Source organism: Solanum verrucosum, unplaced genomic scaffold (genome assembly GCF_900185275.1).
Source record: "Solanum verrucosum unplaced genomic scaffold, falcon-dt-bn FXZP01000230.1, whole genome shotgun sequence".
Taxonomy (NCBI): domain Eukaryota; kingdom Viridiplantae; phylum Streptophyta; class Magnoliopsida; order Solanales; family Solanaceae; genus Solanum; species Solanum verrucosum.
Window position 1 is genome coordinate 462,886 of NW_026019954.1, and position 26,100 is coordinate 488,985.

General features: G+C 36.0%; 4 protein-coding genes and 1 long non-coding RNA gene across 5 annotated transcripts; 3 read left to right on the forward strand and 2 right to left on the reverse strand.

Annotated features, from left to right (window-relative positions):
- The first annotated feature begins 976 nt into the window (after positions 1–976).
- LOC125814308 (pentatricopeptide repeat-containing protein At2g27800, mitochondrial-like) lies at positions 977–6,146 on the forward strand. Its single transcript, XM_049493779.1, has 3 exons — positions 977–2,556; positions 3,404–3,502; positions 5,659–6,146. Exon 1 carries the CDS (start codon positions 1,199–1,201, stop codon positions 2,552–2,554), a length of 1,356 nt encoding a protein of 451 aa, XP_049349736.1. The 5' UTR covers positions 977–1,198; the 3' UTR covers positions 2,555–2,556; positions 3,404–3,502; positions 5,659–6,146.
- A 2,253-nt stretch (positions 6,147–8,399) lies between these two features.
- On the forward strand, positions 8,400–14,039 carry LOC125814247 (uncharacterized). Its single transcript, XM_049493709.1, has 6 exons — positions 8,400–8,667; positions 8,772–8,964; positions 10,045–10,131; positions 10,789–11,172; positions 12,097–12,238; positions 12,888–14,039. Exons 1-6 carry the CDS (start codon positions 8,597–8,599, stop codon positions 13,703–13,705), a joined length of 1,695 nt encoding a protein of 564 aa, XP_049349666.1. The 5' UTR covers positions 8,400–8,596; the 3' UTR covers positions 13,706–14,039.
- Positions 14,040–14,301: 262 nt separating this feature from the next.
- On the forward strand, positions 14,302–19,272 carry LOC125814317 (uncharacterized). Its single transcript, XR_007442115.1, has 4 exons — positions 14,302–14,381; positions 14,601–14,713; positions 14,847–14,931; positions 19,181–19,272. It is a non-coding gene; the product is annotated as an uncharacterized LOC125814317 (long non-coding RNA).
- Positions 14,502–20,601, reverse strand: LOC125814316 (protein NETWORKED 2A-like). Its single transcript, XM_049493790.1, is given in 5 exon segments — positions 14,502–15,717; positions 15,801–16,595; positions 16,695–16,989; positions 16,991–19,665; positions 20,493–20,601. Coding segments are annotated over 5 exon segments (5,019 nt in total). The 5' UTR covers positions 20,587–20,601; the 3' UTR covers positions 14,502–14,557.
- A 2,044-nt stretch (positions 20,602–22,645) lies between these two features.
- LOC125814242 (uncharacterized) lies at positions 22,646–24,927 on the reverse strand. The gene is made up of 2 exons (XM_049493703.1): positions 24,196–24,927; positions 22,646–22,981 (listed from the first exon to the last, which is right to left on the reverse strand). Exons 1-2 carry the CDS (start codon positions 24,656–24,658, stop codon positions 22,932–22,934), a joined length of 513 nt encoding a protein of 170 aa, XP_049349660.1. The 5' UTR covers positions 24,659–24,927; the 3' UTR covers positions 22,646–22,931.
- Positions 24,928–26,100: the final 1,173 nt, after the last annotated feature.

Consider the following 26,100-nt stretch of genomic DNA (forward strand, 5'->3'; position numbering starts at 1 on the left):
TTGTCCTATGAGCAAGAGAAAAACTTTAAAGTTGATAAGTTTTGCCTCACTTTGACTTTTGAATTTGAAAGTTCACTCATGGACAAGCGGAGTTCAAGATTATTGGAGGCAATATTCTGAGTTTCTGAGTAGTATCAAGCGTGACAATCTAAATTGGTATTACTATAAATGATTTCTTAGCACGGCAAAATGCTTTTCAGTGAAATCATGCAAATGACGACAATTCTAGAAAAAAAACGCCTTGATGGTTTGCCTTGGTTACCTGGTACTATTGGCAACAGATACTTGACGTAAAGGTCGATATACGAGCAAACTGATCCAAACAATATCGTTAAACGTAAAAAAACAGTAGTAGTAGTCCAAATTGATATCTACTATAAAAAAAAAGGCAAAATCTTTTATCATAAGAGACCAACTTGTGATTCTGTCGTTTGTTACTGCAAAATATAGTACTTGGACGATTCCAACGGAGATAATGGTTTTCAGCAACTTAAGATCGTCCAAACCAAAATATCTTTGAAAACAAAGATCAGTTAGTTTGGTTCAACTTGTTTTTTCTTCAAATTTTTATCATCTTTTTTTTAAAAAAATAAATAAATTATGATTGGTGTTCGGGTTAGCTTTCGTGCACTTTCACCAATAACATATATCAGGTAGTTCTGTCCATCAAAGTTAAGAACTTGGGATAAATGAAAATAAATTTCACGCATATTTGTCACCTCCCACCAATAACATGTACTAACTCTGTCACCTCCTACCAATAGCATGTACTTAAGTAACTCTGTTTAGCAAGGTAAGGACGGATATAAGAATCTGTCCACCAATTAAATTATGAGCTATTTTTCTGATCTCATTTTGATTCAAATTACTCTCTGGACAAATTGATTTATGACCCTTCTCTAAACTTATTTAATTTACCCCTTCAATTAAAAATAATAAATTTTTTTATTCGTCGCTGCTGCTTCGTGAGAATATCCACCATCTTTGGCCGCTCACTATTCCTTTCAGACGACACCATTTTTGAACTTCAAAAAGAACAAAACTTGAAACTCAGATTGAGTTGGGTCATTTAGAAAACTCACCAAGAATCTGACAGAATTGAAGCTACATCTATCGACCCAAAATCCCTCTTAACTGGAATTCCAAATAGTAAGCATTTTCTTGGTCTATTTTCCTGTTATTTGGTATAACTTTCAGTATGCTGTTTGTTTTTAGACACCATTTTGCTCATTCCTGGTCAAAGTTAACTCTTTTGTGTATTAAAGATCCTAACTTTAGTAAAATTAGTTGCTTGAACACTTCATATGTATATCCTTTTAGGTATAGTTCTAGAAATTTGTATTCTTGGACTCAAATGTACTGCCCATCAAATTCTAGACTACTTTTCTCTCACACCCAATTTGGTATTTTAGCTTCAAAACCATCCCTATATGTGTTTCTGCATCAATTGTTGCCTGTTAGTTTCTATTCTTCAAGTGCACCTGGATGGCTAAGAGGACCTCCATCAAGATCTTTAAGGAAAAGGATGAATAGAAGAGCAAGAATTGCAGCAATGCCTGTTCTTGATGAATCCCAGTTTCAAAATGCTGTGTCTCAGCTTCCACCTAGATTTACCCCTGAAGAACTGAGGGATGTCATGGTTTCGCAAAGAGATCCTTTAGTGTGTTTGGAGTTGTTCAATTGGGCGTCGAAACAGCACAGGTTCAGGCATAATGTTTCGACCTATCATGTTGCAGTACAAAGGCTTGGTGAAGCGAATATGTATAAAGAAATGGATGATATTGTTAATCAAGTGCTTGCCATTCCATCGATTGGAACTGAGGAACTTTTCAATTCGATGATTTATTATTTCACTGAAGCTAGGAAGTTGACCAGAGCTGTGATGATATATAAGCATATGTTAAACATTAGGAAATTTGATTGTAGGCCGTCGATTAAAACTTATAATATTCTTTTCGCGGCGCTTCTTAGTAGGAGGAATAATTCATACATAAATCACATGTACATGGACGCTATAAGGTCTCTGTTCAAGCAAATGGTTGATAATGGGATTGAACCAGATATCATTTCCTTGAATACTTTGATAAAAGGATATGTGCTTTCACTTCATGTAAATGATGCCCTTAGGATATTTCACCAAATGGGTGTGGTTTACCAGTGCGAGCCTAACTCATTTTCATATGATTATCTGATCCACGGGTTATGTGCACAAGGAAGAACAAAGAACGCTAAGGAAATTTATGATAAGATGAAATGCAAAAGATTGATACCAAGTACTAAATCATACAACTCGCTAGTGAACTCTTTGTCTCTTGGAGGAGAGGTTGATGAGGCTGTGAAATTCTTGTGGGAGATGAATGAAAACCGAAGAACAATTGACTTCATCACCTTCAGAACAGTTATTGATGAAGTCTGCCGGCAAAAGAGTATGCAAGACGCCATTGACTTGTTGAAGGAGTTACAGGATAAGGGCCTTGTCGATAGTGTTACCCATGGCAAACTTCTGTGTGAACTTGAAGATGACATTGATAATCTAAATGTCAGAAATCGTTAAAGGTATTGCTTTACATTCCTTGATTACTTACTTTTGGTGTATCTATTTGTTGCTTTTCGTGGTGGATTCACAATGAGTGCTTTACTTTCCTTGTCTGTTCCTTATGCTACTAGAATTACTGATGGTACTTATTTCAAAAGACTTTTCAGTTGCCTTCCTTGATTACTTACTTTAGTTTATGTAGACATTTTTTTTTCCTGATCAAGCAAATATTTTATTCATATGATTCCAGCACCAAGAAAGTGCTGAATAGTACAACTGTCAAAATGTTGCAATGAAGCTCAATTTTGTGGCGAGTCTATAAATCCACCATTTTCCCTTCATCGTACATCTCAACAAAATTACACCATGTAGCCAAGTTACTTAAACATTTAAACTTCAACATCTTGATGGATTTGCTTTCAAAACACCTCAAACTCCTTTCTCTCCAGAAAGTCCAAAATACACAACCAGGGATGGTCCTCCATGTATGTTTCAGCTTTGTGTTTCCTTTGAAGAACTTCAGCATTACATCAGTTTCAGTAGAGAAGTTACAAAACTGGTAGTATCTTTCTGTTAGATTGGATACTGTTGCTGCGTTGCATGAGCAAAATTGACTTGGTGAAAAGAACACAACTAAAACTGCAAACTTCAACTAAGGGAAGTTTCTGTAAGTTGAAACATGAAGGTCTGGCCCTACAATTATTCAAGCACCTCTAGGGTCTAAAGATAACTGTTCTAGAATTTAAGCTAAAAAAATTCAGTAATTGTTGTCCTGGGAGTTAGGAGGGAGGGAATAAATTCACATACCTATATTCTGTTCTAACCAAGCACAGCAAATATTATGCTGAGAATTTTCTGATGCTGCAGCTAAGCTAGGAAAATAATCCTACATGGTGGCTTTGGGGGAAAACAGTTTCTATTGACAAGAGCTGAACCTATGGAGTGCTTGGCTTGATACATTGGCAGGTACCTTGTCTAATATTTGCTCGGAAGCTACTGTTGCTTCCACTTTTTTCCCTTTTCATCTCCGTGATAACATGCCTGTAGATGAACTATTAAAATCATTTGAAATTTCCTTTTCATGTCCTAGAAAAAGCGGTGAGCTGGTATTATCGGTCTCTCTCCCTGGTCCTCTCTGTCTCGTTTTGTGTATAGTGTTAACGTTCAATGACATCTGCTTATGAAGGAGGCAAATGTTCTTGAGGAAGTTTTCCTGAATGAGGACTTTGATGAAATTGTCAATCATAGGGAAAAAACTGAACTTGAAAAGCATTTATTTTAAGTTGGTGAAATCCATGTCGAGTTATATCTACATTCCCCAACTTGATCACACCCCATTAACTCTGTCACTCCCTTTCGAAACGAAGTCCAATGGTTAGACAATATCTGATGAGAGAATTACCAACTCATGATTTGGTGAATAGTTAACTGGATAATTTAGAGTCGATTTCCTTAAGTTAAAAGGGAAAAATATATGTTTAAAGTCTGGATAACCAATTCTTCAGTGCTTTTTAGTTTCTTTTTAACTGGTAAGTTAAATTTTGGAATGGATTGGGTGGGAAGAGGCATGTAAGACGCAAGCGCACTATAGCACGGAAGGGGAATCATATTTAAGTGACAGTACTAGTGCTTGGAACCAGATCATGTATGATTACTGTAGGATTAGGATCTGCACACAGTATGTGTCTTTTTAGGAGCGAATGAATCCAAATGTCTACATATGAACTTTCCAAATGTCCAAACTCTAAAAGATGATAATTTCGAAGGAAAAACTGTAGTTAATTATATTTTTATTCTTTGACGTTTGGGTTAAATTGACCCTGGATCTTGTAAATGTAGTGCATACATACTTATTAAGCATTTTGCTGGTAATAGTTCCCAAATTGCTGTGTGAATGCAATAATGTAATTCCGTAAAGGAATGACTTAAAAAAATAAAACCCCGTTGCACCAAAACAGGACCATTTTTTATAGTGCATGTGTGATACATCTTGTTGAATTTCTCTTAGATGCAAAGTTTACCTAAAGAAAATACGAGTCTTTACATAATAGATATTTTAAGTATAAAGGAATTATTGTGCACCAAAGGGAATTCCATGTGCATACTAATAGCTTTTTTCGTCTACATGGACGTGGCTGCTTCGCCGCACAAATTTTCTTTGCATGACATCAAAAAACCAAGGCTGTTGCTGCCATTAGCTAAAAACGTTATAAGACAGTAACCTTAGGGATAATTGAGCCACCCCTTTACCCTGTTATATCTTACCATGCAGCTAAAAATAGTGCATCGATGGCAACTAGTGCTAATTCACAATCATTATGCAAGTATTAGCACAGACTTGAAGTAGTGTCTTAGATTCAAGCACTTTATATCAATATTCTGCATTTCTCATCTTTTTTGTTTATTTTGTTTCTGTTCTTTTCTCTGTGATGTTAATTGGACAAACAATCTTGAACTGTTTTAAGATGGAAACAGAACTTCACTCTTATATGGAAATCATAGAATGAGAAAACCACCTTTAAATATGTTGGAGCTATTATGAATTCCTTTTCTTTCGATTTCTGAAAAACGAGAAAAGCATGATGAATGTTTTCGTAAGGATGGTTTAGGTATTGTTAAGCTCTATATAGTCGTGACAATTTTTTATGGCATAACACATAGATAGACACCTTAACTTGGTTTAAGGTGGCCTTGTAAACACTCAACTTTGAGGATGCACATCCTTAGAAGTGTCTAGATGTGCATTTTCAAAGTTAGGGTGTTAGCGAGACACACGTGTGTCAAGTTGAAGTGTCCAGATGGTGACAAATGACAATGAAAGTTGGGGGTGTTCAACTGCCAGTGGAGGCCAAGTTAAAGTGTCTGTGTTATGCCTTCGTTTACTGATATTAAATCCTTTGTGGTGCTGCCTCCCCTGCCTATTCCTTTTTCCATCAATAAACAAACATTTCACCGGGCACATGCTATGCCCCACCAACACAGTACCAATAACTCTGTCCACCAAAGCATAGGCTGATGGTCGAACGTATTTCTTCTAGGATGTAAATGATGAAGTCATAGTGATAGTATCGTTAAATTGTGATCTCTTAATATCTCATATGCTCTCTTTTTACTTTTTGTAGGCTGCATGAAGTCTAGTTTATCAAGGGGTGGCAAACAAGAATTTGTTTTTCATGGAGAAATGAGAGAGCTGCCGGAACACAGAAGATTTTCTTCATGAAAGATGTATTTGCATCTCATATGGAATGAGGAGCAAGAGTCAAGAGACTAGATTAAAAAGGGGTCCTCCGGAAGCAAGGGGGCTCACCAACAACTCTGAAGCTCAACTGGATCAACGATGCGTCACTTCAAAATATTTCTTCTTATGAAGTAGCAGCCCGGTGCATTAAACTACCGCTAGTGTGGGAAGACCAATAAAGATGCCTTGATTTGAACTCGTGAGTCGTGACAGCTAGAACACGAGACGAGGCGCTTGACCAAATGAACTGCGCAACTCTTCTTATGAGCTAGATTGTGTAGTTGTTTTTCTTCTACGAAAGGCCCGTTTGGTCATCCGATATAAAATCATGAGATGGAGTTAAAGTTTTGTTTAGACATGCGATATGGAGTTTTTGTGTCGTATATTTTCTCATTAACATAAAAGTCTCATAAGTTATAAAACATTAAAATAGTCCCAATTATTTATTCAATCTCATCAAATAAACAAAAAATTATAAAACCGCATAATAAATTATTACAAAGCTATTGTGGTCAGTCTTGTTCACTCAATATAGATGAAAAAATATTTTTTTATTAAAGGGAAAATGCATAAGTACCCCCTAACCTATGCCTGAAATCTCAGAGACACACTTATAATATACTAAGGTCCTATTACCCACCCCCTCCCCCTGAACTTATTTTATAAATAATTTTCTACCCCTTTTCGGCCTACGTGTCACTATCTTCTGGGCCCAGTGCGTGTTGACAATTTTTTCAAGCTATCTGGTTGATAGTGCCACGCAGGCCGAAAAGGGGTAGAAAATTATTTATAAAATAAGTTCGGGGGATAATATGACCTTAATATAGTATAAGTGTGTCTCTGGAATTTCGGGCATAGGTTGGGGGTACTTATGCATTTTCCCTTTATTAAACATTAAAGTAGTAGTAATAAATTTGATAAAAAAATAATGAATTCAAATGATAAAGTAGCAATTGATTTAATGTAATAATAAATTTTATGTTGGTAAGAATGATAAATTTTAAAAAGTAATGATATAAATTGCATGTCCAAACGCTGATTTCATTTCACGATTTCATATCGTGATATGATATCGCATTACCAAACGCCTTCTAAAACTATATAGCTAACTTATTAGCTTTGCTTGTAAAGTACACTTCCTTTTATGGAAAAATGACTTTCGTCATATCAAGTACATCCTTAAAGTTTGAACTTTTCCTCCCTTTATTTCTTATTTTTTTCGTTTTAATTTATGTGATATTACCTGATTTGATATGAACTTTTTTTTTTAAAAAAAATGATAACTTTTAAAAGTTGTAATCTAAAATAAATTATAGACACTTGTGTGACTATAAATCATTCATTAACGATAAAAACAAATATTTGAAATTAAATTATTTAAAATTATAAAAATATAATGTTTTTTCATGACAGATTAAAAAGAAAAAATATCACTTAAAATGAGATTTTGAAAGAGCTCCTCGAAGAGCACGACACAATGATATTGTTAGTTGTATTCGGGGAAGTTATTATTTATTGTTGGCCTTTATTATAGAATTAATCGGGGATTTGAGAGACGATAGTTTATTCTGCGACGAATGCTAGGAGTTCGAGTCTGCTTATCTCTAATAGTTAACTTCTCTATTAAAAGACACTGCTTAAAAATAAAAATGTATACAAAAATTTAGTTTTTTATGTTAAGAAATTTGCAGACGAAATTAAAAGACTGAAAAGATTTTTTGTTGTTTTCTTGTTGTTGTGACCTCAGTATTATTCTGGCTAAACGAAATTAAAAGACTAGAAAAACGTATTCTTAATATTTTCTTATTATTTTAGCTTCAATATAATTCTTGTTATCCTCTCTCTTCTTAAACGTGTAACTCGTGATTCCTACTTTCTCCCCAATAATCAATAATGTTCTTTAGCGTGAGAAACATTTTAGAAAATCTTACTTAATCTCTTTCACTGATAGATGAATATGAAATATAATGAATTCAAGGACAAAGTCATTGATATACTATGGGAGTCGCCCTTAGAGGGACTTCCCAAATGGTTGTATGCCTGTATTGAGGAGTTTTATTATACTCCGTGTAACTATAATTATTGATCCTGCAGAGTTTATTCAAATGTTCAAGTCAGATTGTAATGGTTATTGATCCTGCAGAGTCTATCCAAAGGTTTAAGTCACATTGTAAGAGGGTGTTTGGTTTGATTTAAAAGTTGGTCAAACCTACTTTTAAGTCAGTTTTTGACTTCTGAAAGTGTTTGACAAATATAAAAAATAACTTAAAATAAGTCAAAAATCAAAAGTAGATCTCCTCTACTTTTTATTTTTTTTGACTTAAAAATTATTTTAATTTAAAAACTATTTTTTAAAGCCAATTCAAACGGATTCTAAGAAGTGAGCGATATATTTTTATATTTCGATGAGAAGCTCACGAACCACTTGTAAAACAATTTTATAAGTTATAAGTAACCCAACATAGAATCTAGAGTTCACCAAATCAAAGTCTTTAATTATTTATTTTTGTTATTTAAAATAGGCAATTTCATTATTAACATTATTTTGGTTTTAAGAAAATCATATTCACATTATTTATTACCCAAAAATAAATCTTGATTTGGTTGAAAAACTCAAATTTTCTCTTTTGACTGGTTCACTTTTTTCTCTCTCTCTCTCTCCATTTTTGTCTCTCTCCGTATTATAGCCAACTTCTCCGTTTTACTCAAAAATACTCTCATGGGGTTTTTCTTTTTCACTTTCTCCTAAAACCCTTTAATTTTTTTTTGGAGAAAACTGAAGTTGGGGATTTTGTGAAGAAAATTTCAAGAATTCAACGAAAATGGTGGAAAAAAGGAAGTTGAACAAAAGGGGTTTTGTTACTGAAGATGATATGTCCACTCTTTTACAAAGGTGTGATCTTTTTCTGTTTTCAAGTTTTTTTTTTTTTTTTGTGTTTTGTTCTTCATTGTATTGTTTGTTGAATGTATGCATATTTGTGAGATGGGGTTTTGAAGGTATACAGCATTTACGATGTTGACACTGTTGCAAGAGGTGGGACAAGTTAATGGATCGAAAATTGATTGGAATGATTTGGTGAAGAAGACCGCTACTGGGATTACGAGTGCAAGAGAGTATCAGATGGTGTGGCGCCATTTGGCTTATCGTAAAGTGTTACTTGATAAATTTGATGATGATGCTCAACCTATGGTAAGCCCCAACTGCTATAAAAATGTTCTTTAATTCTTCTATGACTATGTGTGTGTGTGTGTTTATGGGAAGGTTGGGGTTGGGGGAGTTTCTGTATGATGATTATTGCAACTTGGAAATACTGATATGCTTTTGATGAACTACAGACAGGGTGTTTGATGGATTATTGCAGTTTGTTTTTTCTTTTTTGGTTCAGCAAACCCTTAAACAGGCCCATATAGTGAAAAATTGATAGTTAGGATTCATATGGTGATACCAATTAGCTTGGGATTGAGGTGTAGTTGTTGATTTGGTAAATTCCACTTTCCTAACCCCTCCCCCCATCGTGTTCCCTACCCTTTTCCCCCTCAGTGAATTGTACCCCTAGATTTTTTTCAATCTGATTATGCTGGTTTCTCTATAAAATATGGCAAGTTTGGAAAAATCATACATGTTTCATTGAACTGTGAAATTTGTCTAACGGAATAGGTTTCTTTTCGCCCCTTTAAGTTTATGATGTGAAGGTGCTCTTTGAGCTTGTATGTTGTTCAATTTTGAGAGAAGATGGTGAGAGGGGTTGAGATTTGAGAAGAGAGTTTTTGCGCTGCTTAGTGTTTCTCCCTTTTCTTTAGTGTTGGCTTCAAAATTCTATATACTGTTAAATGCTTATTTGTTAGTATAGCATGGAAGGCATGCTCTTTTTTCGTGGTCTGTTTCTCTTCTCAAAATTGGGAATGAATGAAATTCCGGGAATCATTAGGTTTTCTGGATAAATTGGGGGCAACTTTGTGCGAATATTCCTAAGCTTGGGATAAGAAATATGTGAGGCTGTGAGAAGCTTCATTTTTTTTGATATCTACTCAATAAGTGGCAGCACAAAATAATTTAGCATCTAATCTAGTGTTTACTGTGATCTGTCTTAAAAGGCATTGAGTTGACATATATTATCAAGTACTACGTCTTCTTAAGTTGGTAGCTGATGTGGTGTTCCGATATCCATTATCTGTTGGTCGCTCCGATGAATGATCCACCTTAAATTTTCTGAACTGCATTGCGAATTTTGATTATTTTATGATTCTATGTTTCTTTTTCGGATTGCAGGATGATGATAGCGATCTAGAATATGAATTGGAATCTTTTCCTCCTGTAAGCAGTGAGGCTTCAACAGAGGCTGCAGCCTGGGGGAAGGTAAGCAAGCACAAGAGCTGCCCAGAATGGTGATCTCCTTCACCATTTTCCTAAATAGTTTTTAAAGTAGCTTCATCTTAAGGTTTTTGGCCAACCTAAGAACCGGGCATCTTCAATTTAACTTGTAATAAATTAAACATTTAGTAATTTCTGCAGCATATTATGCTTCTAGGTGAAGTCTAACAGATTTCTGTAATGATGACTGCCAAAATTCTCAAGTCTATGAACTCTGATGGCTTTACATTCACATATCAAGGGTCTCAATTTAGTCCTTTATATATATGATGAAATACATAAATGGGTTAAGAACTTTAGATATAATTCCCCAGGTTTGGGAAATTCACCTCTTAGATGATAAATACTTTTTGATAAGCTCATTTTGCATGGTTGAGAAATGGAATTTCTACATGCCTTTCATTGGATATTTATGTACTTTCGACATGAGCTACCTGTATTGAGATATTCCTTCCATAGCTCTATAGTACTTTTGAAAAGAAACATTACACTTGCTTTTATTTGACTATGCTAGGATGCTGTCCTCTACCCTTAAGTGCATACTCCTATCTATGACTAGAATTAGTCGCTGGTTTTCAAGGTGACATGTATGCTTCTCTCATTTTTCACACAGTTAGTTTGTGTTGTTTTGGGCTTGCACAGGTATTCATTGCTTCTGGGGCTCTACATGATTCAAATATGTCAAATGGAAGTACAGTTGAGGCTTCATTGACTATACAAATACCCAATGACCAAACATCTGGAACTGTTGCAGCAAATTCACTCCAGGGTATTTCAGCTTATGGGACAAAACTTACGGTCCCAGTTACAGTGCAAACGCAGCCAATGCCTTCTGTCTCGGCTGCTGAGGGTGTGGACACCAGTGGACCAGCTAGTGCTAACCTTCCTCGGCGACGACGAAAAGCTTGGACTGGAGCAGAGGATATGGAACTCATTACAGCAGTACAAAAGTGTGGTGAAGGAAACTGGGCAAATATATTGAAAACAGATTTTAAGGGAGACAGAACAGCTTCACAACTCTCTCAGGTTTATTTTATATATACTTGATAGTTATAATAGATGGCTCTAGCACAGACTTTGTGCTACATATATAACATATTACCATTCTCAATTTTTTTAATATATATTCTCCAGTCAGAAAACTCCTTGTCCTCAATGATAGTCAGTACAAGTATGCACTCTTCTGCATTGCTTGGGAACTTTTCCTCTCTCATTTGCTTTGTTTAATGAAAGTAATTTTGATAGAGGACACATTCAGTCTCTTATTATATAGATAAATCCTCAGTTTGGAGGTAAACGAACTTTAGTGTTTAGGTTACTTGCAGTTGCAATTTACTAAATGAATCTCATCCATATAATTATGCCTTCTAAATGCATCAAATTGTAATGACCAGAAAAGATATTGTCCAGTTCAGCTACTTATTAATCTGTGTTTGAACACTCGCTGTTATTCATTATTGCCTATTCCTCTTCGGTAGTTATGAATTTCCTTAAGTGTGTGAAGAAGAGATAGTCGGGAATGATTTATTGACTATTTGGTTTAAATGTGAACGGTAATGGAGCTAAGTAATTATGGTTAAGTAAGCAGAAACATTTCTCCATGTCATACTCTTAAGTAATTACAGTGAAGTAACGAAGAAGAGATACTGCTTGTTGTATCATGTCCCAAGTCCCCCTTTCCCCCAGAAAAAAAACAGTTTTAGGTATACCTTGGAAGTCCACCACTATCTAGTATGATTTGAATGCATGGGGTTTCTCAGGTTGGGTTCAAATGCTGGAAAATGAATGAGAACCCGAAGTGCTTATTTGTGGAACTAGCAAACTAGATTTTAAGTTTTAACTAAGCAGTTAACAGAACTTGTAAACATATTTTTGTCTGTGGTTAAGATCTTCTACTATTATCTACCATGTAAATCTACTTTAAAAGATATTGAATCTATCTTTGTGCAGAGGTGGGCAACTATTAGAAAGCAACATGTGATGATGGTCGGGAATGGCTCACATCTGTCGGAGGCTCAGCTTGCTACTCGTCATGCAGTGTCCATGGCTTTCGGGGATAATGTAAGAGCAGCTTGCCCAATCAGCCCTAATGGTAATTCTTTTAACTCTGTGTCATCCATAATGTCTATATGTCTGCCCCCACATTACTGTGAGAGGATGGAAAATTAATCAATCAGGCAATACTGCCTAGATTGACGCTGCTAAAGGCGTAAGTGTGTCATATGATAAGTTGAATCTTGAATGGCTGGTGTCTTTGACCTTATCTGCTGGTTGTTTGTACATAGTTTAAAATTTAACAGTGTATGTTACCAATTCTCAAAAAAAAATTTAACAGTGATGTTAGCTAAAATATAAGACCCTTTGACATGCTGGTAGGTCGTGCTATGGAAAACCAACGGACTAGGTCTTTGCAGTATGGGATATGATCCTAATGGTGTCCACTGTACTTAGTCTACTGAGTTTGTTTACTCCCCCTTCCAAGAAATATTGGACAATCAATGTTAGCATTCTCAAAAAAAAAATGATTGGACAATCCAAATTCCAATTAGTAATGTCTGCATGCCAAATATACCTTTAGAAACAACAATTATGTGCTCTGTGGAGATTGAGGAATTCAAAATTTTAGCAGTAAATTCTATTTTCCAGCATTATGCCGAAATGCTAATTATGTGCTTGCTAGTTGTTTCATCCATTAATTCATGCAAGTTTTAATTTTAATCTAGGTTGTGGTCTTGTTTCAGCTGGGCCAAATTCAGGCAGTGGACCTAGTAACTCTTCACATTTTGCTGCTACTGCTAATGTTGCATCAGCTGGTCCACAATCCAAGCATCAGCAAGATTTAGTACCTTCAAAACCTATAATCCCAAAAATTCCACTACCAAAGCCTGCTATTAACCCAGATCCAATGGTCAAAGCTGCTGCTATGGCTGCAAGTTCCCGCGTTGCTACCCATTCAGGTGCTGCTGCCTCGCTACAAAAGGCTGCACAGTCTAAAAAAGGCGTCCATATCATGCCTGGAGGAACTCCTGCAGTCAAATCATCTGTGCCAGGTAGCTTTAATGGTTTGCCCAGTAATGTGCATTTCATTCGAACTGGCCTGGTGTCCCGTCCCGCAGACCCCTCAAATGCCTCACAGTCTGGAACTCAGCAATTGCAGGCTCCAAGATCTGTATCACCTGCAGTTCAACCTAAACCAATGACTGTGCCATCCAGAACAAATGCTTCATCTGGGGTTCGAAGTGCCCCTTCATCTTATCCAACGACCGTGCTCGAAGTAAAATCTAAAGCAGCCGTTAGCCAAGAAAATCAAATTGCTGTTCTGTCTGATACAAGGAGTGAGAAAACACAAGTTATTCGAGCTGCTTCGTTGGCGAATACACCACAACAGCAGGTCCCAAAAGATCAAACTTTTGGTAACCTGTTGTCAGGGAAAGTTGAAGGTCAAACTTCAGTTTTAGGTGACACAGTGAAAAAACTTGGAGGAGAGAGTAAAGCTTCAAGAATTTGGGTTCAAGAAAAACTAATCTCAAGTCAAGAGACTACCAGCAACAAGAAATAGAACACAAATAGAAATGGCAGTTCTTTGTCAAAAATAGAAGTGGCAGTTGAAAATGCTGGTGTTCATGGTCCTGCACCTGTGACATGTAAGAAGATGTTCAAAAGAAGTTGAGGAAGGGGATTTAGGTGAGACACATTTGGGAACTGAGGATGGGGGAGAGTAAAATAAATTCACTGGCTGGACCTGCTTTGTATGTAATTTCTAATTTGTACCGGCTATTTTGTGCTGACTTTTATCCTCAACTTTGTAAATGTATTCTCCTAAATCTCTTGTCTATGCTTAGGTGACAATTCAAAATTCTTTCATATGTTCCCTTGTTGAAGGTTGAATATCTTCAGGTGTTGTTATTAGTAAGTGGTTTTGGTACATCTGTTACATGTTGCTTAGACACATGGTTATGGATAGACTCTGTTTTTGGTGTTTCCCAAACAATTGTGCTAAAAATTCAATGAACCGAGATTAGATCAGGAAGACTGATGTGTGACATTTCACCAATGAAGATGAATTCATACCTTGTCTAAATATATAAATTCATATCAATTGAAGTACATGGTTATTCAATATGTGAAACCAGGTCTTAAAGAAAGAGCTGTGCTGTTTGCAGAAATTGGTGAATCTGAAAAAAAATTTGTTGCAAGGAGGAACATGGCAATGCTTTAAAACACGAGCAGATCTGGTATTCTATTCGATAAAAGGCAACACACCTTTTCTCCTTCAAATTAATTTTCAACTATTAAGAATTGACTACAAGAGAGCTGAAGGGGAAGGAAAAGGGGGGGGGGGGGGGGGGGAGGGGGGGGAAGAGACATCTATCTGGCTACTGCTGTTATAAAAGCATCTATCTTGGTGCTGTTATAAATCACTGTACTGTTTCTGCAATGCTGGATTCACACAGGAAAATATGGACGGCCTCTGCCTCTTCAACTTTACTCCAAACAAGAAGGACCTTAGGGGAATTTTGGATCGAGGCCTTGCTGGTTGTTTTTTCAGCCCAAGTTCTTCGTCCAGGTTTGACAGTGTGCTTTGGATCTCATTTTGAAGTTTCCGAATACATTCAATCCCTACTTCAAGTTCACCTGCTAGTTTATTGTTCTCTTGCTTCATGTTTAAAATCTCACCTTGAAACTTTGCTGCTTGATAGGCATTCAACACTGGTTCATTCTCTTTGGACCTTGACAATCTTGTTATCACATCGAGAATATTAGATAGAGATGATAACCTGTTCTGTAAGTCATCTTTCAGTACTGCATTATGGTCCAACCACAATGTCAACTCAGTATGTATCTCTCTTAGATGCCTATAGATTGGGCGGATGCCTGATAGTAGCGACTGTGGTAGACCTGTATCTTGCTTGCGCTCTTCCCTCACTTTATTTATTTCATCTTGTAAATCCTGAACTGAAGTTTGAAACTTATGTAGTTGATGAAATGAGGTGCTAAATCTAAGCCACAACTCTATGTTTTCCTCCAGCAAATCATCAATGTCCATCCGTACTTTCTCTTCAACAGTGGTGAAGGAGTGTGTTTCATCAACATCAGTAACTTTGATATCTCTGCTATCCTCCCCAATATCTGAGATCCTTCTGTCTTCTGGTGCAGTTGATTCCTGTCTCATGTCAGCAGCTTGCAAGGTTGCTTCCTTTGGCATTTCATTGAAGTTTATTGTTTCAACGTCTTTTGACTGAAGCGAGTTCAATCTATGCTGTAAGGATAGAATCTGTGCATCCTTCAAGGCATTAGCATTCTTTAGAACTTTCATCTGCACAACATATTGGAAGTGGCTCGCTCTCCTTTTCTTCTCCTCATCATTGAGCTTCATCTTCACACCCTTGAAATTTCTAAGAACTGATGTATACTCCTCTAGTAGTATCTTCTCTCTGTCATCATCCAGGCTGTTTAGGAACAGTGCTCTCCAGTTTGGTTGGTCATCCTCTGTTCCAGATTCATGTTGTTCCGTGTAGAGCTCATTGTGAATTGTCCTGAACACTTGCCTCCTTGAATCTTCGCCATTCCCTACAACGAGTGCCCATTAGCTTAATTAATTTACAAGTTGACAAAGATAGATAGTATCCTCTTAAAGCTTAAGAGTGGAGTACCTTGATCTGGGAGATCATCCTTGTGTAGGTCATCTCTCTTATAATCACTTAAGACAGATGGAAGATTATCTAAAATACTTTCCCATTCTTCTAGCTCATCATCTGGGACGGGGCCTGGAATATCTTTCACTTGGACCCTTGCTGAATGTGTTTCAAGTTGGTTATGCCAATTGGATTGTTGAAAGTCATCATCTTGCTTTGCTTGAATGAAATTGTGAGAGAACTCATTGTTTTGCTCCTCCGACTCAATTTTATTCTTGAAATCCATCCTTCTTGAAAGATCATCTGATTGCTTGCTGTCATTCATATTGAGATGATGATCATCACCTACCTTCTCTCTACCTTTGTTGTTCGTAGTGATTGAGATCCCTGAGCCACTACTGGATGCTCTTGTATCTTCACTTTGGTCTGATTTTTCTAGAGTGGACTTTTGAGGAGTGCTTCCTCGACCCTTCACCTGGATGTTTTTAAGGTAATTCTGTGAATTGGAAGGATCATAATCCAGTTTCTCAAGTTGTATCTCCGTGTCTTCAAGGAAAACTGAATCATGACGAGGAGATTTCATTGTATGAACATCTTCATTGGATCCACCTTTTGAAGTGCCATCTAGAGTTGCTCCAGATGAACTAACCTGCAATAGATCATTGGATAAACTTCTCCCCTCTTCGCTTGTAGAAGAAGCAAACTTGTCTGTAAAGTCTGTTCTTCTTGCTTGCTGTCCAACTCTGATGTCTTTTGAGATATCTGAATCATAGGCTGAACTCATAGACAAACTTTCATGTGAAGCATCCTTCACTGCATAGTTCGTAAAGTCAGAAATGTAAAAATGTTTCTTCTTTAAATTTGACAGAAATTCTATTGGTACCAGCAATACATGCAATATCTGAGCTTTACCTGCTAGCTCCTCCGTTCTCTCTTCTCTGATAGCTGCGGAATCATCTGAAATATGAGTGTGTTCACTTTCATGAAAGGCCTTCTCCATCTTGGCGTTAGAAGCATCCCTTATAGGAACATTTGCAGGGAGATCATACTGGTAATCCGGATGGTTGGATTTCTGAATATTTTCTTCTTTACCTTCTGGGGGAATCTGCAAACGACCACTCTTCTCTGCAATATCTTTGGTGCCTGCTTGCTCTTCCATTCTCATATCTCTTCTGATGGCAGATTCATTATCTGAAACATGTAGATATATAACTTTCATCAGACTTCATTTCCATCGAATTTTGGGAACAATACATTATATGATTCTGGTGGTGGGTTTTGTAAAATATTTCTTCTTTACCTTCAACAATGTGAAAAAAATGGCTCCTGTCTGCAGCATCTTTTGTCCTGGCTTGCTCTTCCTTCCCCGCATATCTTTTTGTGGTCAAGTCATCATTTGATGTATGAAAGCTTTCACTTTCAACAAATCCTCTCTCCATATTTACATCTGGAGAATCCCTTGGTGGAGCTTCTTGTATAAAGTCATTCAGATGATTCTGATGGTTGGCTTTGTAAAGCTTTTCTTCTTTATCTTCGACAGAACTGGGGAAAATGTCCCTTCTGTCTGCAAGATCATTTGCCCCCTTTTGTTCGACATTTTTCTTGGTAGGTGATCCATGATCTGTAACATGTACTTGTTGACTTTTGTCAACCCCTTTTTCTAACTTAACCTCTTCCACATCCTTCACACAACCAATTTTGGTTGAGTCGTCATGGTCATTCTGAAGGTCGGATATGGAAAGCTTTTCAGCTTCACCTTTGAAGAGAATGAGATTATCCTGGATATCTTGTTTCTTTGCTTCCCCTCCCATTCTGATACCTGTTGAGATCAGTGCATCATAACCAGGAGCAGAACCAAGAGAATTGCTTCTGTTTGCACTGTCATTTGTCCCCCTTAGCTCGACCTTTCCATCATTTTTTTTGGTGTCTGAACCACGATCTGTAACATGCCCGTGGTTTTTATCAGACCCTTTTTCTATCCCAACATCTGCAGCATCTCCCACGGTACTTTTGATAAAATTGTCTTGGTCATTCTGAAGATCGGCTTTTGGAAACTTTTGTTCTTTACCTGTGGTAGTAGTGGTGGTCATCATCATCTCTTTGTCTGTGAACCCTGATCCCTGGTTATCTTCTAAAGTTATACCCGTCTGTCCATCTCGAGTATCATCGTTAAAGTGGCTTTTAACAAGGTTTTTCTGGTCAACTTCAAGACAATCCTCCTGTTCTTGCAAGACTTCTTTCTTCAGACCCTCCTTACTACTAACATCTTTTGAGATACCTAGAACATCTGCTCCAGGAATGTTTGCTTCATTAACCTGAAACTGTTTCGCCTTTTCAACACCTGAAACACCCTGGCTAGCACCTAAAGTGCCACCTGCCTGTCCGTCTAGAGTACTGCTGCTCAAGTGACTTTCAACAAGGCTTTGATGGACAACTTCACGACAATCCTCCTGTCCTTTCAAGCCTTCTTTCTTCAAACATTCCTTACTGGTAACCTCATTGGAGCTACCTACAACATTTTCTCCAGATATGATTGCTCCATAGGCTTGAAACTGCTTTGCCTCATCGACTCCTGAAACATTGATTACTTTATTGGATGGCAAAGTAACTTTGACGTCTTCATCATGCCTATTGTTGTGCAATTTCTCAGAGAGATCATCAAAACTGAATCTTTCATTGAGATTCTGAACCCTGAGAAGTTCTTCCTCCAGTTGTCTGATCCTCTTGCTCATGCTCTCGGAATCTTCAACCAAAGTCCCCTTCTCCTCTTCCGCTTTGTTCAGATGTGAATGAAGTTCATTTGTCTCCGCTCTTAATCTATTTACGTATGCATTCTGGGAAGAGAAAGCACTTTCCAAGTTTATGACTTTATCTACAAGTTCATCAACCTTCTCTGCCAGATCAGACATGGAACTAGCAGAACTAGCTACCAGCTCCTTATGCACTGTCTCTTCATTATGCTTCTCTCTTTCAGAAGTTTCCACTTGTCGGTTCAGCAACTTCAATTCCGAATCTCGATTGGAAGACTTATTTACTTCAGAGAGGACTTGTGGATGAGGCAGGCGACTGACAACCTTTCCCTTTAGAGTCTCAAATTTCCCAAGGACCTCTAAAATCTTTTGATGCTCAACTATAACATCTTCCACTGATTGCTTCTGTTTTTCCTGCAACCGATCCAAGGTCTCTTGGCATGAGTTCAGAGCTGTGGCTGTCATCAATGACCGAGCTTCATCATCCTCGATCATTGTGCCAATGCCAAACTCATCTTGCAAGCTGCAAACTTTTGATTGCAACTCAGTAACCCGTTCTTCGATCTCCCAATACTTTGCTAGCCCATTTTCATATGAGCTCTTGATGAACTCTTTCTCAGTCTGAAGTGCCAAAATATCCTTCTGAAGCTTATCGATTTCCTGGAGTGCCTCGGACTTTTTCAAACCTGATCTTGGACGAGCAGCAGCAATTTCATCATCAACATTGAACTTTATTAGCCCCTTCTTTGACATTAACCTTGATGGTTTAGCATTTCGTTTGGCAAATGAAGGAACTTTTGGGAAACTTAACTTTGGGGCTGCTGGTGAGCTTTTGGAAGGCTCATTTGATTCCTTAGGAGGTCCTAATTCTGCATAAAATTGTTCTCCATCTTCTTCTTCCATCGCGAGTTGAACTCTCTCAGGGTAGACAGTTGCAATGGTTCGATTAGCAGTCTGAAGATCTTTGGATAAATGATCAAATCTCTCTGCCAAAGCTCTGTAACTCCGGAAAAAATCTTCTATGAAGTTCAAGAGCTCAGGCCTCCTCCTGTAGTACATCTCAGCCCGCTTTGCAAAGGATTCTCCATCCTCGTCTATGATCTTGAGTACGTATTCAACCTTCTCCTCCATATCTGCAACTATATAACAGTTAGCTCTTTATACATACATGTATGAGAATACTTTCTGATAATCGAGAAATCCTCAAGGGCTAATGATGCGCGGTTTGAAACTCAGTGGATAATGGTCCTCCCCTCTACTTACAGGACAACACAAGGAACAAATAAATCTCATCTGTGATTTATACTGTTATAGTGATCCAAGAAAACATCATTCTTTTTTCTACTTCCAATGCCTTTTAAGACAAATATTCCCTCCGTTCTTACTTTCTTTTTTAGTCCGTTTCTAAAAGAATGTTTTTTCAACTTTTTGGCAACTATTCCATTCTAACTTTGCTTATGACATGTTTAAGACCATAAGATATAACGACATTTTGGTACATTCTACTTCTTTATTTTCTTCAACTCCGCACCATGTCAATATCACAGAGAGAGAGTAGTATAATAAGTTGTCCATCTCTCTGTATTTGTTAGTGAGTTTAAGTTGTGTACACTAAACTACATACATTATGTGCTATCCAGAAAATAACCTACTATAACGAGTTAAATTCATTCTTTACACTGTCGGTATATATAATTTAAACCCTTTTATCAATACCTCAATTAGGAAAACAGCTATAACAATTCTATTATTCTTTCTTTATTATGATTCATTGGAACTACAAACATTTGCATGATATCTATACACTATACAGTAAAACACACTAGTACTAGTTCTATATTCTGTTATTTTCTTGATAAAAGAACCTATTTTGAAAATCTCAAAAAATATTATTATATATTAAAGATTGTATCATAAACAAGATATATATAAATAGATATTATACAAATAAAGAACTGACCTTGGAGGTTTTCATCAAGCCATTTTGACTGTTTTGTTCTAATATGGCTAGCCCACCACCAAGAATATGCATTTCTTGCTGCTCTATGCAACATTTTTTCTTCTTTTTTCTAATACTCTCACTATGAATTTACTTGTTTTTCTTCATTGAACATAAGTTGTTTGATAATACATAATAGATGAGATCCACCATTGAAAGGGGAAAAAAAACTATATGATTACTAGGAAGGAGAAAATGTGCATGATGTTGAGCAAAAATGTATGGGGAACATACTTGGTCAAAAAAAGGTGTTGGATCTATTTTTTTTAGAAATAAGCATAAGTGTAGGAACCCCATTAACTAACTAACCAATTGGCAATTTTAATAATTTTTTAAAAAAAATTTAAAAAATCATGGATCTGCCAGATTGGTTTAACATTATGGCTTGCATGTCCTTCCCTCTTCTACTTTTTTTTTCTTATTGTAGTATTCTTTTTGAGTTGAGGGGTGTACATGGTTTGACTTTCTCCTTTTTATTATTATTCTTGTTTGTCACCATTACTATTCAATTCGTTTCAATTTGTTTGTCCTACTTTTCTTTTTAGTCCGTTTCAAAAAGAATGTATCTTTTCTTTTTTTGACAACTCTCTGATTCTAATTTTTCATGTCATGTACTCATGTTTACGACCATAAGATTTAAAGAGCATTTATTATATTCTATATAGATTTATTTTAAGATCATAAGATGCAAAACTCTTCTTTATTTTCTTAAACTTTGTGTCAAATCATAATCAAATAAACAAATTAAAACGTAGGGAGTATTTTGATTTGGATATTGAATTTTTAATTTTTGAAAATAAAATTTATATAATTAGAGATAAAAAAAGTATACTATAAGTTATAATTTTTCATTATGAAAGTAATAGTTAAAAAGATAGCAATAAGAAGATGGTTTTGCATTGTTTGTAACATACTAACATGGCTATTACAAGATGATGCTACATGATTCCAGGCAAGCTAAGATCACAAATATATTCATTTTTAAAAAAAAGATGTGGTGGTGTTAATATTATATTGTGGTTGTTAACTACTCCCTCCGTTTAAAAAAGAATGACCTCTTTTACTTTTTAGTCTGTTTAAAAAAGAATGACCTCTTTCTTTTTTTGGTAACATTTTAATTTCAGCTTTCCACGTGACATATTTAAGGCCACAAGATTAAAGGACAATTTTGTACATTTGATATAACTTTAATTTAGGACCACAAGATTCAAAAGTCTTCTTTATTTCTTAAACTCCGAACCAAGTTAAACTAGACCATTCTTTGTGAGACGGATGAAGTACTATGCAAAAATATTTACATACTTGTTTGCTATGCTGGAGAATGAAAAATTGAGAAGAGCATGGCTAGAAAAAAGAGACACATATAGAATGAAATAATCAAAGCAGTAGGTCCGAACACCACGATTATGTATAAAAAAATGAACATTACATGATTGAGATCAAAATAATCAAATACTATCCCATAAGGTTGCTAGTACAATTTTCGCTCTTCACAAGGTAAGAGTAAGATTACGTACACACTAGCCTCTCCAGACCCTACTTGTGAGATTACACTGAATTTTGTTCAAGTCCTCATTCATTGAGCTCCTCAACATATTGGCTTGAAAATGAATAAAGTTTCTATTCATTTCCAATCAATAGAGTTTACAGTAACAGGCTTATAGCATAGCCTTAAGCAATAGAAATACAGAACAACAGAAGGATATAGAGAGGAAGCAGGGAAGAAAAACATCACCAATGAACAGCAGAGGCATATTATTGCAACTAATGCTGTCTGAGGTTTACAATTATTTACAGTACTTATGAAGATTATCAAACTTCATGCGACGTATTTACAACTAGATGAACATATTCACAGATATTTACATCAAAGAATGATCAAGCATAACACACAGCTGTGCCTTTCCCTCTTCTTAAGAATTTTGTGTCCTCCATCATCCATTTCTCTGCGTCTCCTTCCAGTCACTTTACATCGAAAACTTACACCAATGTTCATGAAGAAGCATTGCAAGCAGAGGTCACATCTTCGGAGACGATTCTGGAGATCAAACACCAGAATATCCACGAAATATGAAAGGGAGGTTCCTTTTTCTTGTTTTTTCTTCTTTTTTTTCTTTTTCTTTTTGAGAGTGGATAGGAAGCAGCAGATGCCTATATCGTCTGCTGTTTCTTCTCCTCAAATATTAGCGTCCTTCAAACTCACTCCTCTTTCTACAAATATACATTATTTCCAGACATTTTTTTTTTGTTTTAGGATATCATATCTTCATATTTCTATAGAGTTCATATCTAAGCTTGTAGTGAGTAACCGTAACAGCTCAAGTTTGATCCACTGCAACATAGAATCAGGATAAGCAGCAGAAAACAAGTTTTGATCAGCACCATAGGCGCTGCTGGATTTCAGTGATTCCTCAGAGATGAGACCCAGTGCTCCATATACTTCTTATTCTCTGCAACGAAATCAAGAAGCCTAAATCATACAAACTACAAAGCTAAAAACTGTGACGAAAAGGGAAGCTGAAAATAATTTACTCATTATAGATATTCTTTTTGTCTCTTTATCTAATTCAATGCATTATTGATGACTTTATGCTCAATCAGATACAATAAGCAACAACAGCATACCCAGTGTGATCCCACAACTGGGGTCTGGGGAGGGTGGGGGTGGGGTGTACGCAGACCTTACCCCTACCTTGTGAGAGGTAGAGAGATTGTTTCCGATATTTATGTTCAATTACATAGAAACTAAAAGTTAAAAGGAAAAGTTTTTACATGTAATAGCTAAAGAACAATGTTGAAGAAAAAATTAGGTTTCTCTGATAATAGCAAAGTTAAAAAAGCAGGAAGACTTAATTGAATTGATTATATGCTTGAAGCAAGATTACAACTTTTTGATCAAACGAAACTAGCAAAAGTGAAACTCTTTCAATTTTCATAAGCCTTTCCAGCTAAACCGAATACTCAGATTTGTAAACATAGTAAAGCAACTGAAACGTTCATTAAGTTAGTTGGTTTAGAAGCATTGCCACATTCCTCTCTTGGTGTCAAGAAGCAATTGTATCATCATTCATACTCTATCAATACAGGTTTTGGAATTAATAACTCCTTTGATCAATGAGGAGTAACAGCCTAGTGGAGAAGTGTCACGTGTTGGAATTCTAGCCTCGTGACGTCTGTTATTCACTTGGACCTTCCATACTCTCTTATTAACTGCAACAACTACTACTAGTACTTTGACTGAACCCTAATGGCCAAATCTCATGTTAGGTTTGTTAAAGCTAAATGAGGAACCAGTAAGGCTTTGATTCCTATAGAGAAGAGTACTGGCATATATCCTCATCATCCACTTAGCTATAATGATTGTAACTGGGAAATGACCTTTTCAATGAATAGAGCCTATTGTGAGTCAGGTCTTTTGCAAAAGCACCAAATCTTTATGAACATCAACACTTGCGTTTCTAGAATACCTTAATGGCCTAATTTGCCAGCAATATGTGATTAATCCTAATGAGGTCTTTTACAATATAAGGTTTTCAACAGCAATGTGTATTATAATCTTTGAAAAGCATTGGTCAAGACTCAATTTTCCGTGTCATCCAAGAGATACATACAATATTAGAAATAATATTCAAATAACAAGAACATAACAGCAAGAGACTATTACCAGTAGCATATATGTCCTTCAAGTTTGCGATGGCTTGCAGAAACTTATCTTGTGCATTTTCTTCCACATTTGCACAACCGTAGCCATAGCAAGGAACAAGCACAGCAAAGCTATCATCTAAATCATCATCACTATTGAATCCAGGTCCATGAGGCTCCAACCATCCAACTGACCAATCTGAATCCTCAGACTCAGACCCTGAAACACATCCACCATCTGATGGCACAATAACAATATCATATTCCCTGTCAATCTTTCGCTCCTCACGACTCTGCCATTTTCGCTTAACCTTTCTTGATGAGGAAGCCATGTCCCTCCTGCGATCAAGAGGAAACTTCAAAGTATCCGATTCCCACAATAACGAATCAGGTGATGAATTTAAAGAGGAACCATTAGAAATTTTGGGTTCTTGATGTTTTCCACTCCAAAGCAACCATGACAAGGGGGTAAATGTCATGGCCATTCTTCCTATATCCAGGAACTTATCCAATGCAGGCACCAGACGACAGAGTCAGACAGATGTATCAAGATTCTGGAACCTCAATGAAAAACTAAATGAGTGATTTGTTCCTATTCCAAGACAGATAAGGTAAGAAAATGAACACAATAAAATTGATGGCAAAGAAACATTAAGACAGGCATGTTATGCTTAAGCCAAAATCAAGAAAAGAGATTCTTATAATTATTTATTATATTAATAGTACACAAGAGTTCAGAAACATTGAATCTCAATTTATATTATAATAAAACCATGGAACCCCAAAGAAAGAGGGATTTTCTTCCATTGAATCTGGCCTATAATGTTGTCATTATTCAGGTAGGTAAGATATAAACAAGTTTTCTAATATATAAAACAAACAATATGCAACACAATTAAAATTCTTCACCTTTTTGTCTTCTACCTTTTTATTAGCAATTAATTGAGTCAAGTTTTCAAACCATGTTCAAGTTCAACTTGAACCAAAGGCAAGAAAATTGACAGCTAATGAAAACCCCACAAAAATAGGTCTTAATAGAATACAACAACTAACATTTGACCCTAAAGAATAGCTGAATTTAGCACTTGAAATTTCAAGAAATAAAAATAAAAATTCCAATTAAATCAGTTCAACTAAACCCCAGATGAAAAATTACAGCTTTTTCCAATTCAACCTCCTCATAAATAGACAGAAAAATAACATCTTTTTTTCAAAATTAATCTAAGTTTCAGATAACTACAATAAAAAAGTTTCTAACTTTTTTAGATTTCCAGCTTGGGTGTCTCATAAAGAACCTTAAAAACTTTCCTTCTCCATCAAACTTGGAACATTTTTAATAAAAGATTCAGTCACAGAAGAACAAGAAAACCCCAAAAGAAAAATTACAGCTTTCCAATTACACCTCCTCATAAATAAACAGAAAAATAAAATCTTTTCTTTTTCAAAATTAATCTAATTTTCAGATAACTATAACAAAAAAGTTACTTCTCCATCAAACTTGGAACATTTTTGATAAAAGATTCAGTTACAGAAGAATCAAGAAAACCCCATTAAAGGGAACACAAATTAAAATACTTTAAGCCAATGTATAATATACCTTGGAAACTCAATATAAAACCAAAATTTGTGCAAATCCACAATTTACATCAAGAACTTAAAATCCCACTTCTTGTTTTTTGCTCTTTAATCTGAAAAAAAATCAAAATTAGAGGGATATGAGCTTTTTATGAGACAGTTTTCAATAAATCAACCACCGAACCAGAAAATTTTATTTTAATATTACCTATAAAAACAAAAATAAAACATAAGAGCTGAGCAGAGATTTTATTTTCTGCTTTGAAGTTTACGTGAATTAGTGGATTTGATTTTCTATTGGCTTGTAAAGATGGTAATTGAGGGTTGATTTGGAATTTTTGGAAAATTTGGG